The 13,616-nt window shown below is 46.4% G+C and overlaps 1 protein-coding gene across 1 annotated transcript in view; it reads right to left on the bottom strand.

The window, feature by feature from the left end:
- Positions 1-10,554, bottom strand: part of Adam17 (ADAM metallopeptidase domain 17) — a 44,297-nt gene extending 33,743 nt beyond the window's left edge. Inside the window, 1 exon segment of the mRNA XM_048353433.1 lies at positions 10,296-10,554. Within this exon segment, the coding sequence (XP_048209390.1) occupies positions 10,296-10,392 (97 nt within the window). The 5' untranslated portion in view covers positions 10,393-10,554.
- Between the last annotated feature and the right edge of the window lie 3,062 nt (positions 10,555-13,616).

The raw sequence follows: 13,616 nt of genomic DNA, 5'->3' as shown, positions 1-13,616 counted from the left end.
AAAGCACCCAATTTCTCTACAAAATAAATGGTATATAAAAGAAGGAAGGAACAGAAAAAGAAAAGACTTAAGAGCATAGCCAGCAATCAATGTGTAACTTTTTGTATCCCACATCAAACAAGCCAGCTGTGGGAATACATTTAAAACAATTTGGGAAAACTGAACATGGACTACATATTAGATACTAGTAAGTTTGATATCTCAAAGAATGCAATGTTAGGGCTGGGGATATGGCCTAGTGGCAAGAGTGCCTGCCTCGGATACACGAGGCCCTAGGTTCGATTCCCCAGCACCACATATACAGAAAACGGCCAGAAGCGGCGCTGTGGCTCAAGTGGCAGAGTGCTAGCCTTGAGCGGGAAGAAGCCAGGGACAGTGTTCAGGCCCTGAGTCCAAGGCCCGGGACTGGCCAAAAAAAAAAAAAAAAAAGAATGCAATGTTATACAATGAAATAACTTCCAGATAATTTCCAGCTTGTGTATGTTTAAAATTTCTAAGATCAAAGCATCTGACTTGGCCTGTTCCTTGACAAACTGTGATTCCCTATCTGCTGATAAGAACCAGCTTTCTGGGGGCTGGGAATATGGCCTAGTGGCAAGAGTGCTTGCCTCGTATATATGAAGCCCTGGGTTCGATTCCCCAGCACCACATATATGGCTGGGGAATATGGCCTAGTGGCAAGAGAGCTTGCCTCGTATACATGAAGCCCTGGGTTCGATTCTCCAGCACCACATATCTAGAAAATGGCCAGAAGTGGCAATGTGGCTCAGGTGGCAGAGTGCTAGCCTTGAGCAAAAAGAAAGCCAGGGACAGTGCTCAGGCCCTGAGTCCATGCCCCAGGACTGGCCAAAAAAAAAAGAAAGAAAATGGCCAGAAGTGGTGCTGTGGCTCAAGTGGCCAAGTGCTAGCCTTGAGCAAAAAGAAGCCAGGGATAGTGCTCAGGCTCTGACTGGCAAAATAAATACATAAATAAATAAATAAAAATAAAAGAACCAGCTTTCTGCCAATGGATGGCTGTTGGTGACTTGATCTTGCTAATCACGAAGCTTGATGGTACCAATGGAAACCTTCAAAAGGCCACTTTTTCAACCACTCATCAACTAATTTTTTTTTTTTTTCCCTGAAACTGGGACTCAACCCCAGTATAGGAGTCATTCATTCACTGACTGGTGGTGCTCTACCACCCAAGCCACCAAGCCACGTTGCCAACCCCTCATCAATTATTTCTTCATTTCAATAAAAGGCATCATGCTGGTGTTTTACAGAATTCGCTCCATGAACATCCCTGGGACTTTATCCTCACTCCACAAATGAAGAAACAGACTTAAATAAGTAAACTGTTCTAACCACAATGCTAATGTAGCACAGAAATGGATTTTGAACTTCAGCCTGCCAGGCTGAAATACCAAAGTTTTATTGATGTGATACTTTTGAAAGTCCTCTAAAAATAGCCTAGGTATTCTGGAACCTCCTACTATTTACTCTCTTACTTTCTGATTTATCAACCAAACATGACCTCTCTTGGTCTCTCTGAATTCTAAAGCGCACGCTCTTCTCTCTCTTCAGTGTACCAGTCTTGGGCCTTGAACTGGGCCTTGTCCCTGAGCATTTTGTTGTTATTGCTCAAGGCTAGCACACTACTACTTGAGCCACAGTTCCACTTTCAGCTTTTTGGTGGTTAATTAATTAAAAACAAAAACAAAGTCTCATGGGCATTCCTGCCTGGTCTGGCTTCAAACTGCAATCCTCAGATCTCAATCTTCTGAGTAACAGGATTACAGGAACCAGTGCTCACCTAAAGCCCTTTCTTTCTTTTTTTTTTTTTTCTCAAAGTGATGTACAGAGAGGTTACAGTTTCATACGTTAGGCATTGGATACATTTCTTCTACTGTTTGTTACCTCCTCCCTCATTCCCACCTCCCCCCCAAAGCCCTTTCTTTATGCCTTTATTCTGGCACTTTTTGGTAAGGCATACTTGTCTTTTCTCACAAATAGGTTATGAAATAGCCAAGTGTTTTTACTCATCACTATACATTTACCTTATCACAAATTCAGTGTAAAAATTTATACCTATCAGCACTCAAGTTCCCAAACTGCCTAAATTCTCAATGCTGAAAAGTCAATGCAGTTCTTTTCTTAGCTCTTCAAATTCACTGATACAGGCTGGTACATGAACTCAGTTTCATTCAAGATCATAATCACTCCTACAGACTTAGAAACCTAACCTCAACACAGTGCTTTCATTGTCAATAAATAACATGGCAGTGATTCTCCGAATATTCCAGTGCCCCCACACAAGCAGCAGCAGCAAAGCGCAAATGCAAATGTTCTCATCTCCCCTCAGCCCTACACAATCAAAAATCAAGTTTGAAAACCACTGAACAAGCCTGGTGAGATGGCTGTGGTCTCTGCTACCAGGGAAGCTGAGGAAGACTGGCTTGAGCCTAGGAGTTCAAGGGCAATCTGGACAATATAGACTTTCATCTCATTAAAAGGAAAGACAGAAAGACAGATGGGTGGAAGGCACTTAAGCAATGAAAACAGACAAAAATGAAGAAAAAAATTGGTGCTAGTACTGTGGCATAAACTCAGGGCCTTGAGCTTTTGCTTGGCACTTCTTTTTTTTTAAGTTTTAGCAAGGATTTATTTTAGTGTAACAGGATAAAATGGGGATAAATAGAAAAAGAGTAACATTTACTGTTTTCATGCAGGAAATAGGAGTTAAGAATCATTGCTAAACTGGGTGCTGGTAGCTCACACCTATAATCCTAGCTACTACAAAGGCTGAGATTTGAGAATCGTAGTTCAAAGCCAGCCCAGGCAGGAAAGGCCATGAGATTCCTATCTCCAATTAACCACCAGAAAACCAGAAGTGGAGCTCAAAGTGGTAGAGCACTAGCCTTGAGCAAAAGTGCTCAGGACAGTGCTCAGGCCCTGAGTTGAAGCCCCATCACAGACACACAGACAGACACACAGACACACAGACATACAGACATACACACATACACACACACACACACGACTTGTTGCTTGGCTTTCTTGCTCAAGGCTGGTGTTCTATCACTAGAGTCATATTTCCAATTCCAGGAAAAAAAAAATATTTTAAGCACAAAAAATGTTCATTAGCCTGGAAAAAGTAGAAAAATCAGAAAAGAAGAAAATAACTGGGAAATAGGTAAGGACTTGGGGGGAAACTGCAGCAATCTAAAAGGCTACTTACAACAGGTTTTTAAGAGCATGGGAAAAAATTTAGAGCATGGGAAAACAAATACTTTTGCTATGTTAACTTGAGCAAAGGGAGATTAAAAAAAAAACTATTCATATTCCATGATCTTTACTGTATAAAAAATAGACCTAGGGGAAAAAATAAGGGCAAGATAGTAAGTAACATCACTGGTTATTTTGAGGGTACTGTCTAGTACTTATTGTACTTTTTAAATGTAGCTTGCTAACATATGTTAAAACACTTAATATGCTCCAGCTGAATAACCAGATGTCACAAACAGGATATCTGAGCCATCACAAACAACCTAGTAAAAAACCATTGTATCTTTGGGGCCAAACTGGAGCTTTTACTGCTCTAGGTACTGTCCCTTCCCAGAAAGTGTGCCAGACACTCAAACTTTCACCACACTGCACTGGTGGACCCATAACCACTGGGAATCACACTTGTTGCCTTTGCAAAAAAACTTTCAAGTTTTGTTACAGTAAATGCTAAACAACGTCACCAATCCTTCTTTGCTTAGCATCTGGTCAAAGCCCCTTCTAAAATTTCCAGCGTGGCTGCCTATTACTCTCTAGAATGATCACACCATCCTTAACTTTCTGCAAAGTGTTACAGCCCTCACCTAAACAACTAAGCTTCTCTCATCTCAGCTAGCTATAATACAAATCAGAAAATAAATCATCAGACTGCAGAATGTTACTTAAGTGTCCCCTACCCACTTCCCCTCTTCTCCTCGGCCAAGGACTAGGCTTGTTCCCCACACAGCCTGTCTCAGGCATGATGCTCTGAGCTCTCCCCTTTCTCACTGCTTCTGTATCTTCTCTACCCTTCCACCTTGACCGCTTTTTCTACACAAATATTCTACTTATTATTTTTTCTTTTCCACCAAATCCATTTGCTTATTTCCTTAGCAAATTTTTACTGAGACCCTCCTATCTTTCAGGCACTAGCTATAGGAAAGAAATGTGCTTCTAGCACACTGTGGAAGACAGACCATCACACAAAATTCTTCTGAGAGAGGCAGGTATAACCGGTGAAGGAAGAACTCAGCAGAGCACAGCCACTGCTGGGTGTGCCAAGAGTACCTTCCCAGAGAAGCAGTACTACATCAAAAAGAGACAGTGGTGGTGCAGAGAAGGGAGAGCGGGAGACTCTAAGAAGAGCACATGGCCTATGTGACCGTCCACAGAAAGAGAATACAATATGAGGTGAGGCTGCAGCACAGGTATGGAGCTGGGAAGACAGGGGCAGAGGCCAGGACAAAGGGCTCTGGAGTGAAATTAAGGATTCTGGACTTTGGATAAGGACAGAGAAATTTCACTAGGACTTCAGAATGGACCATAGGCCAGCGGGAACAAAACTGGAACCCTGGAAATCAGTGGGTACACTGCTGAGCAAGCCAAGTAGAGATCACTAAAAGACTGCTAGGTTTCTGGCTCTAGCACCTCATTCATTGAGATGTGCACTTACATACATGCACAGAAGCTATGGGTAAGGGTTGGGAAGAGGCCAAAATTGCTCCTTTACATAGGAGTGCCTTTGCATTAAATCATGTTTGCAGCTGCCTTACTGATAAGCCATCATGATTTAAAGCAGGGAAAGAGCAAACCTATGCTGTCCTAGATTCTCAACACCTACATCGGTGGTAAAGAGCAGCTGAAACTCTGTACCTTTATTAACTACAAGCGTAATGCAGAACCCAGCAGCACTGTTACTTTCCACTTCTCTCCTACATGAAATACAAAGGGCTTCCCAAGTAACACTACCAGTCCTACTCTGATGTTGGAAATGGAAAAAAATAAAGTCTGGCTTCATGGTGTAGGTCTGTGATCCTAGCATGTGGGAAGATGAAGCAGGACCTCGACGTGAAGGCCAGCCTAAGATACACACAGCAAGACCCTGTCTCTAAGTTGAAAAAACAAAAACAAAAAAGTCACTGAAGAAATGAATGACAGACAGGGCCAGGATGTAGCTCAGTGGCAAAGCGCTTGCCTACCAAGTGCAACATCCTGGGTTCTATCCCCAGTGTCAAAACAGAAAAAAATAATAATAATACTACAAAGTTAATAATAAAAGTTTTTTTTTTAAAAAAGACGTGAATGACAGGAGTACAACAGGCTCTGTTGGAACAGGTGGGCACCCTCAAAAGGAGAAAGGGTGGATACGGTCCAAGTACTTTTTTTGGCCAGTCCTGGGCTTTGGACTCAGGGCCTGAACACTGTCCCTGGCTTGTTTTTGCTCAAAGCTAGCACTCTGCCACTTGAGCCACAGCGCCACTTCTGGCCGTTTTCTGTATATGTGGTGCTGGGGAATTGAACCTAGGACCTCCTGTATACGAGGCAAGCACTCTTGCCACTAGGCCATATCCCCAGCCCCCCAAGTACTTTTATATACATGTATGAAACATTTTTTAAAGGAAGAGGGAGGATTAGGGAGAGCAACAGAGGGGATAAAGGTACATAGATCATATGTATGGAAAGTCACAATAAAACCCACTTTGTACAACTAATGTATGCTAATAAAAAAAACCCAAACTTTAAAAAAGAAAGAAAAAAGTGAGCAAGAGATTATTTCCTGCAGACTCTAGAAGGAATGAAGCATGCCACTCCATCTTAGACATCTGACACACCGAACTGTAAGGTTTTAAATTTGCTCTTTATTTTTTTTGAAATTGTTAAGGACAAAGCCAAGACTGCTATAAAGTTGTTTACAGAGTCTGTGCAGAAGACATATGACAACTGCTCTTCAGCATTAAACACAGCAAGACAGGATAGCAACCTGACCCAGCTGCGCAATAAGCCCCGGAAGCAGATGATCACTCCTTGTGTCTGTGAAATAAAAAGGGACAACAGTGCTTTCTACCAGGCCAAAGAACTAAAAATGTACTTTTGGGTTTATATAAGGAGGGAAGGATGGACTATGAACTGCCTAATCCCCTGTCACAGCTTCTCTTGCAACTATATACCACAACAGCACAGAGAACCTCTGTTGACCAATGGAGGGACATGTGTGAGTGACGTGTGGGTATTAGCAGGAGTTGGGCTAACAAGGAGGATGGAAGATGAATATAGTCAAAATGGATTGTTTGCATGGATGAAAACAGAACAATGACACCTGATGAAATAGTTCTAGGAGGGGGAGAAGGGGGAAGGGAAAGTGATAGAAGGCCTAGAATACATTGTAAACATGCATCACAATGAAATCCATTCCCAGAATAACAAAGGTCTCCTCACTGAGGCTGGAGAGCCAAGGCTCTCAAGCTGGGAAGTGCTCAGCCACTGCAGAGTCTGAACAGACTCACTAGGCTCTGTAATCAATACAAATGCAAACTTAGGCAATGAGATGGCTTCCCATTCTCACCCCTAATGTTGTTTTCTATACTCATTTTTCTAATCAGAAGAACAGATGGCAAAAGACTTAGGACATATTCTATACAAAGTGCCTGTGAACCCTTAGGTAGAATCATCAGCACCACAGAGGGATGTAGGCATGGAATGCTTCAGAGAACATGGCTAGGTCAGACATGTATTTAGTAGCTAGAACACAGTCAGATGGAAAGTGAAATCAGGACAGGGGATGAGACGCGTCAGAATCTATCATTCATATTAAGAGGAAAGGAAAAAAAGGAAGTGGGTAAGGAAGGGAGATGGCTATCTCCTCGGCTGATTTTAGGACTACGTGAAGAGAGAAGAGACACGTAGATGAAAAACCTTTCAGCCCACTTCCCTACCACAGTGAGTTTATTATTGCTTGTCCTTTCTTTCTTGCCTACCTTTTGTAACCCTGCATTCTTACCATCTCTCACAAATACAAATGATAAAGGATCTGAAAAGTCAACTACACTTGGCTTTGGAGAAAATCTATACTCAACAATGCAGGAAGTCTGTGAATACCAAAAGGATCTTTCCAGTTTATTATGGTCTCTGCTTAACTCTTCACTTCAATCCCAGAAATAACTGTCTCTTGGACTAGTTCAGAGTTATATTAAATCTCCCTTGGAGCAGTTATGGTAGTTTCATGTTTAGATTTAAAGAAATGCAGTTTATAGGCAAAATTAATATGAGGAAACCAGATGTTAAAATACTCAGTTAAATGGTGCTACAAAAAAATGAAATGAAAAAATCTCCATACCAATAACCTCAAGGTAAATTTCAAGGTATATTTGAAATATAAACACTCCCCATTTGTGGCCTTCTACCCATTTACATGCTCTTTTCCTAAAAGTAACGCAAAGGGAAAACAATTTTGAAATCAAAGTGAGACTTGTACACCCCAGCTGCAACTTCAACAAGATATAATAATGACTAAGGTCTTATGACTCACAACTTTCCTAAATTATGCAATTCTTAACAGTTAAATTGAAACAGATTTTGATCATATTTTTGCCTTTCAAAAAATGTCACATACATGGGCCTGGGAATGTGGCCCAGTGGTTGAGTGCTTGCCTAGCATACATGAAGCCCTGGGTTCGATTCCTCAACACTACATATACAGAAAAAGCCAGAGGTGGCGCTGTGGCTAAAGTGGTAGCGTGCTAGCCTTAAGCAAACGAAGCTCAAGGACAGTGCCAAGGCCCTGAGTTCAAGCCCCAGGGCTGGCCAAAAAGTAAACAAACAAAAACAAAAATGAAGGCTGAAGATACAGTTCAATGGTAGAGCACATACATATTGTGTTCAAGATCCTAGATTCAATTCCTAGCACAGAAAAAATATATCATCCCGTAAGATTCTCATCAGTATAAGTCAGAACAGTTCCCGTGTTCTGCCATCAGGAATGCCCTTATTTTCACTTTTTAGCTATCTAGGTATTTTTTGTTGTTGTTTTTCCTGGTCCTTGGGCTTGAACTCTGGGCCTGGGCACTGTCCCTGGGCTTCTTTTGCTCAAGGCTAGTTGAGGCACAGCACCACTTCTCACTTTTTCTGTGATTAACTGGAGGTAAGAGTCTCATGGACTTTCCTGCCTAGGCTGGCTTAGAACCAAATCTCAGCCTCCTGAGCAGCTAGGATTATAGTCATGAGCCACCAGCACCTGGCCCTATCTAGTTTTTATTTTATTGTAAAGGTGATGTACAGAAGTGTTATAGTTACATAAGTAAGGTAATGAGTACATTTCTTGTGGAACATTGTTACCCCTTAATTTTGTGAATTCTAGAGATTCATGTTTTTATGTTACGGAGGTTTTGAACTCAAGGCTTTGTACTTGCTAAGCAGGTGGACTACTGCTTGAGCCACCTCCCGCTCCTCCCATCTAGTTTTAAAACTCTAGGCTAAAGCATCACCTTTCCCAGGAAGTCGTCATTATCTTCCTAGACTACATTCAATGCCCCCCCTCCTTTCACAGTAATGCTTGCTCTAAATGTACCCAAATGTTCTCCTCCATGTTGTTTTAGGAGTGTCTGTTCAGATCTCTTGTGAGTCTCTATTTCACTCTATCAAAAAAAAATCAAGGTGAATACGACCTGATCTTTTGATTTCCAATGCCAGGCACAATGACTAGCAAACAACTTAGAGTTAATTTGTTGTTGCTGTTCTGGTTTGAAGTCAAGGCCTTGCTAGGCTGGCACTCTACCTCTTGAGGCATACCCCCAGCCCTACTTGTTGCTGGGTATTTGGAGATGGAATCTAGTAAACTTTTCTGCCTGGCCTGGCTTCAAACTACAATCTCAGCCTCTTGAGTGAGTAGGATTACAGGCAAAAGCCAACTGCACTTAGCTCTTCAAATGTTTTTGATGCATAAAATAGATATATCTATGCACATTTTTCTGGCACAAATAATCTGTACTTTACTAATTAAAAACTTATGATCTGCATATGATGCTGAAAATCGACATCATGTGATAGTAATGTTTTTTTCCTCTGCATAATATAGTTCTCTAGGAGTCATTAACTTTTTCACCCGTGGACAGGAGAATGAAAACATGTAACATTGCTTTTCAGAATGGTGAAAACATAATTTCAGTACCTTAAATGTTTATTCTTTTTGCTAATATTATCCTTAAAATGATGAATATCCTCATGTATCCATCCTTACTTAGCCATGGCTAATTTACTGGGTCTCAGCACTTCCTAACTAGCTCCTTGCTCTCCTTAAATACTTTTAATCCATTTCAAATGGCACAATCACACACACAAAAAAAGTTATTCAAGTGAGAACACTCAACACCTTTATTACCTATAATCAGTCAATTACAACTTCAATGCCAGGCAATAACTAATGCTAAAAAATTAGCCACAAAGAAAACCGGAAGGATCTCAATCCGCACGGTACATCACTAACAAGAAACCAGGTTAAACCGAGGACCATGAACACTGATACTACAGCTTCACACTATGGAAAGCATACTGTTACACACTTTGCTATTAACTAACCAGATTGCCTTACAAGTCCTTTTGAAGGAGTAAGGTTAGGACACACTGTAAGGTCACCCTAACTTCCATCTGACTTTACAGATGTGAACGCAAGCCCTCTAGAAAACAGAACGAAACAGGAATCCTCTACTTGCGAGGCCCAAAACGGACCGTCCCTGACCAGATGTTTAAGTGTGCAAGAAAAACTCGAGTTTTACCTTCCCCCCCCACCCGCACCCTCTCCCCCCGCCCAAGCACCTCCTACGACCTAAGAGAGTGCTCAGGAGAAGGACAAATCCAGTGAGATGATGAAGACGAAACAACTCCCGCGGCCGCCGTCCAGTCCAGCCTGGCGGCTCGGGGCCCGGCTTCCCTCCTCCAGCCCGGCCTTTGGCAGGACCACGAACGCACCCCACTTCTTAGCCACGCCGGGACCTAGACGGCATGAGCCCTCCCCCCCACACACACAGCAGAAACACACACCGGGGGAGCCCCCCACCCCAGCCCCCGGCCCCCACGGGGCCCTCCAGTCCGCCCCAAGCCGGCCCCAGGCCTTCCCCAAACCCGGGGAGCCACACCCCCTTCCTGCCTGGAAACTCGGGGACGCGCCCCTGGCGCCCGGCACCCCGCCCCGAACACCTGAGCGCCCAGCTCTCGGCCGCCCCCCACTCCGGGCCGCGCCCCCGAAGCCCGCCGGGGCCCCGCCGCCCCCCACTCTTTACCCAGTCGCTGGGGGGAGCCGGGGCCCGCGGCGTCCGGAGGTCGCGGCGCCAGCACCAGCGGAGCCAAGCTGGTCAGGAGGAGGAGACACCGCCTCATGTTCCCGGCCGGCTGCCGGGCCCACCGCGGGACAGCTTCGCCTGACGGGGCCTCGAAGCCCGCTCACATGAGGAGGAGAGGAGCCGCCGGCCCGGCTCGGCCCCGGAGACGCCTCTCCCGCCCGCGCCGCCCACCGGCAACCCCAGCCAGGCTTCCAGGACCCGGAAGTGTGGGCGGCGCTCCGAGAAGCCGGCCCAGCCGGCCCAGCCCACTTCCGGCCTCCGGCCGCTCCCCCACCCCCCCCGCACCGCCCACAGTTGGAAGCTGGGCGCCGCGAGGCACGCCGGGAGGCCCCGCCCCCACGCCGCCGAGGCCCCGCCCCACAAGGCTCCGCCCCGTGCCGCCGAGGCCCCGCCCCGCGCCGCCGAGGCCAAGGCCGCACCCCTGGCCGCCGTCTCCCCGCCCGCCTCAGCTCCGCCGGCGCCCGCTGGGCCTCGCATCGCGGCGTCCTGACTCGACCCCGTCCGGCCGCGCTTCCGTCCCCGAGTGACCGCGGGGAAGCCGGGAGCTCCCCAGCGGGGCCTCGGAGGCGCGCGTGGCCGACCCCTTCGTCCTGGCTTCCCACCGACCGTCAGGTTCCCTAAGAAGGAGCTGCAGTCCCGCCTGGGTCCAGCCACCGCGCTCCGGGGCGCCCGAGGGCCCGTGTACTCGGAGGGGCGGGCGGGCCTGGAGCTCCCCCACCCCCCGGGGATCCTGGGGACCCGTGTACTCGGAGGGGCGGGCGGGCCTAGAGCCCCCCCTCCGGGGATCCTGGGGACCCGTGTACTCAGAGGGGCGGGCGGGCCTAGAGCTCCCCCACCCAGGGGATCCTGGGGACCCGTGTACTCGGAGGGGCGGGCGGGCCTAGAGCCCCCCCCCGGGGATCCTGGGGACCCATGTACTCGGAGGGGCGGGCGGGCCTAGAGCCCCCCCCCTCCGGGGATCCTGGGGACCCGTGTACTCAGAGGGGCGGGCGGGCCTAGAGCTCCCCCACCCAGGGGATCCTGGGGACCCGTGTACTCGGAGGGGCGGGCGGGCCTAGAGCCCCCCCCCGGGGATCCTGGGGACCCATGTACTCGGAGGGGCGGGCGGGCCTAGAGCCCCCCCTCCGGGGATCCTGGGGACCCGTGTACTCAGAGGGGCGGGCGGGCCTGGAACACCCGCACCCCCCCCCGCCCCGGAGATCCTGGGGACCCGTGTACTCAGAGGGGAGGGCGGGCCTGGAGCCCTCCCCCCCCCCCCCCGAGATCCTGGGGAGGCGCAGGGAGGGTGTCAGGCATTTCCAGGAACCCGGACCCTACGTGAGTCCCGTTGGACCTGGAGCGGGGAAAGTCTGCCAACCAAGCGGCCTGCGCTTTGCCGTCCTGGGCGTAATTTCACCTCCGTGTGCCTTAGTATTCACAGTACTGAATAAAATACTCACCGGGTAGGATCGCTTAGTTACTTTGTTTATACAGATAGAGCCTAATACAAGGCAAGTGTTAGGAATAAAATGGTCTAACTCCTAGGAAAGAACTAATAGTTATGTTCGTTGCAGTGTATACCCTGGTTAAATTTCAGCATAGTTTTCGTTAGTGGCTTTGTACATAAACTAGCTGAATCTGTTCTGTACACTCATGTGACATGTAAAACTCCTTTTATAACCTCTGTGTACTTACTCATTTAAGTATACATTGATGATATACCTAATCAAAAGGATTTCACCTCTTCAAATTGTACATAACTGCATTCCATAAAGAAGTGAAGGCTCTGGTGACTTTTTGTTGTTATAAACTCTAGAAATGTTATGTTCTCCAGGCATCCAACCATCCAGCTTATGATTCTAGTAAACTGTACATTATAGTGGCTAGTGTCCCCAATGGTCCCGTATGTAATAATAAGTGTTATCTTCTTTTAAGCTCCTGGTTGTTGTTGTTTTTCACAGTCCTGGGGCTTGAACTTAGGGCCTGAACACTGTCCCTGGCTTCTTTTTGCTCAAGGCTGGCACTCTGCCACTTGAGCCACAGCTCCACTTCTGGCTTTTTCTGTCTATGTGGTGCTGAGGAACTGAACCCAGGGCTTCATGCATGCTAGGCAAGCACTCTACTGCTAAGCCACATTCTCAGCCCTCCTGACCACTCTTTCATAACCAGAAACCCCAAGTTTTTTAGGGGTAGTCCAAATTTCACTTTTCCCCTTCAAAAATTCAGAATTCAAGTTATGATTGCAATTTGAAGTTCATCTTTCCCTTGTCAAATCTCTATACCTTAAAAAGAGCACCACATGGGGGAGATAAAGAGCCAGAAGAAGACAGGGCTAATAGAACTGGCCCTCTAGAGGCTGCCTTGGTAACACAAGGCAAGGGGGCTGAGGCAGGAGGATCTTGAAGCATAGTGAGACCCTGTCTCAAAAAAAAAAAAAAAAATTAGTAGTCTTAACTCATTGGTTAAAGATTTTATTCTTACCCTCAAAGGGATTTTTAAATATGTACCTCCTAGACAATATCTTAATTTTTTTTCACTATAAAGGTAGTTGTAGCTGAGCACCTGTAGTTCACACCTATACTCCTAACCCCTGAGGAGGTTGAGACCTCAGGGTTGTGGTTCAAAGCCAGCTTGAACAGACAAACCGGAGAGATCCTTATCTCCAACCACACAGCAAAGAGCTGGAACTGGAGGCATAGTTCAAGTGGTAGAGTACCAGCCATAATTGAAAAACTTGAGCAAGGAAGTCATTGCAAGGTCTCAGATTAATGCATTCTTCTGCATTTTACGGTGGAATATCAGAACCTTAGGTTCCATAGCTACTGGCAGCCTCCAAGATAAGCACCAATGATCCTGGTATTCACCCTCTTCAATAGTCCTCTTCCACTGTGGACTGTGGTTGGTCTGTGTGACCGGTAGCACACCTACGTACAGCAGACGTGCTGGCATATCATTGCCAAGGTTAGATTTTAAATGAATTTCACCTCAGGCACTCTCTGGTTATTTGAGATGGGATCTAGCCTTGTCTAGGCAAGACTAGCTACAAAGTCCAGTCTTTCTGCCTCGGCCTCCTGAGTTCCAGGAGACGTGGAGTACAGGTATGTGCCACCATGTCAGGTTTCTCTTGCTTTATTTTCTCCTGGGTCATACAATCCAAGGAAGCCAGCTTTCCTGTCATAAAAACACTTAGAAAACCTACAGAGAGGAGAATAGGAATAGAGGGTTACAGCCAGCAGCCACCCAAGAGAGAGGTAAGATGTGCCACACACAGGAATTCCTTAG

The sequence above is a fragment of the Perognathus longimembris genome, chromosome 8 (assembly GCF_023159225.1).
Source record: "Perognathus longimembris pacificus isolate PPM17 chromosome 8, ASM2315922v1, whole genome shotgun sequence".
Taxonomy (NCBI): domain Eukaryota; kingdom Metazoa; phylum Chordata; class Mammalia; order Rodentia; family Heteromyidae; genus Perognathus; species Perognathus longimembris.
Note: the sequence above shows the minus strand (reverse complement) of the source record. Positions and strands in the feature narration are given on the sequence as shown.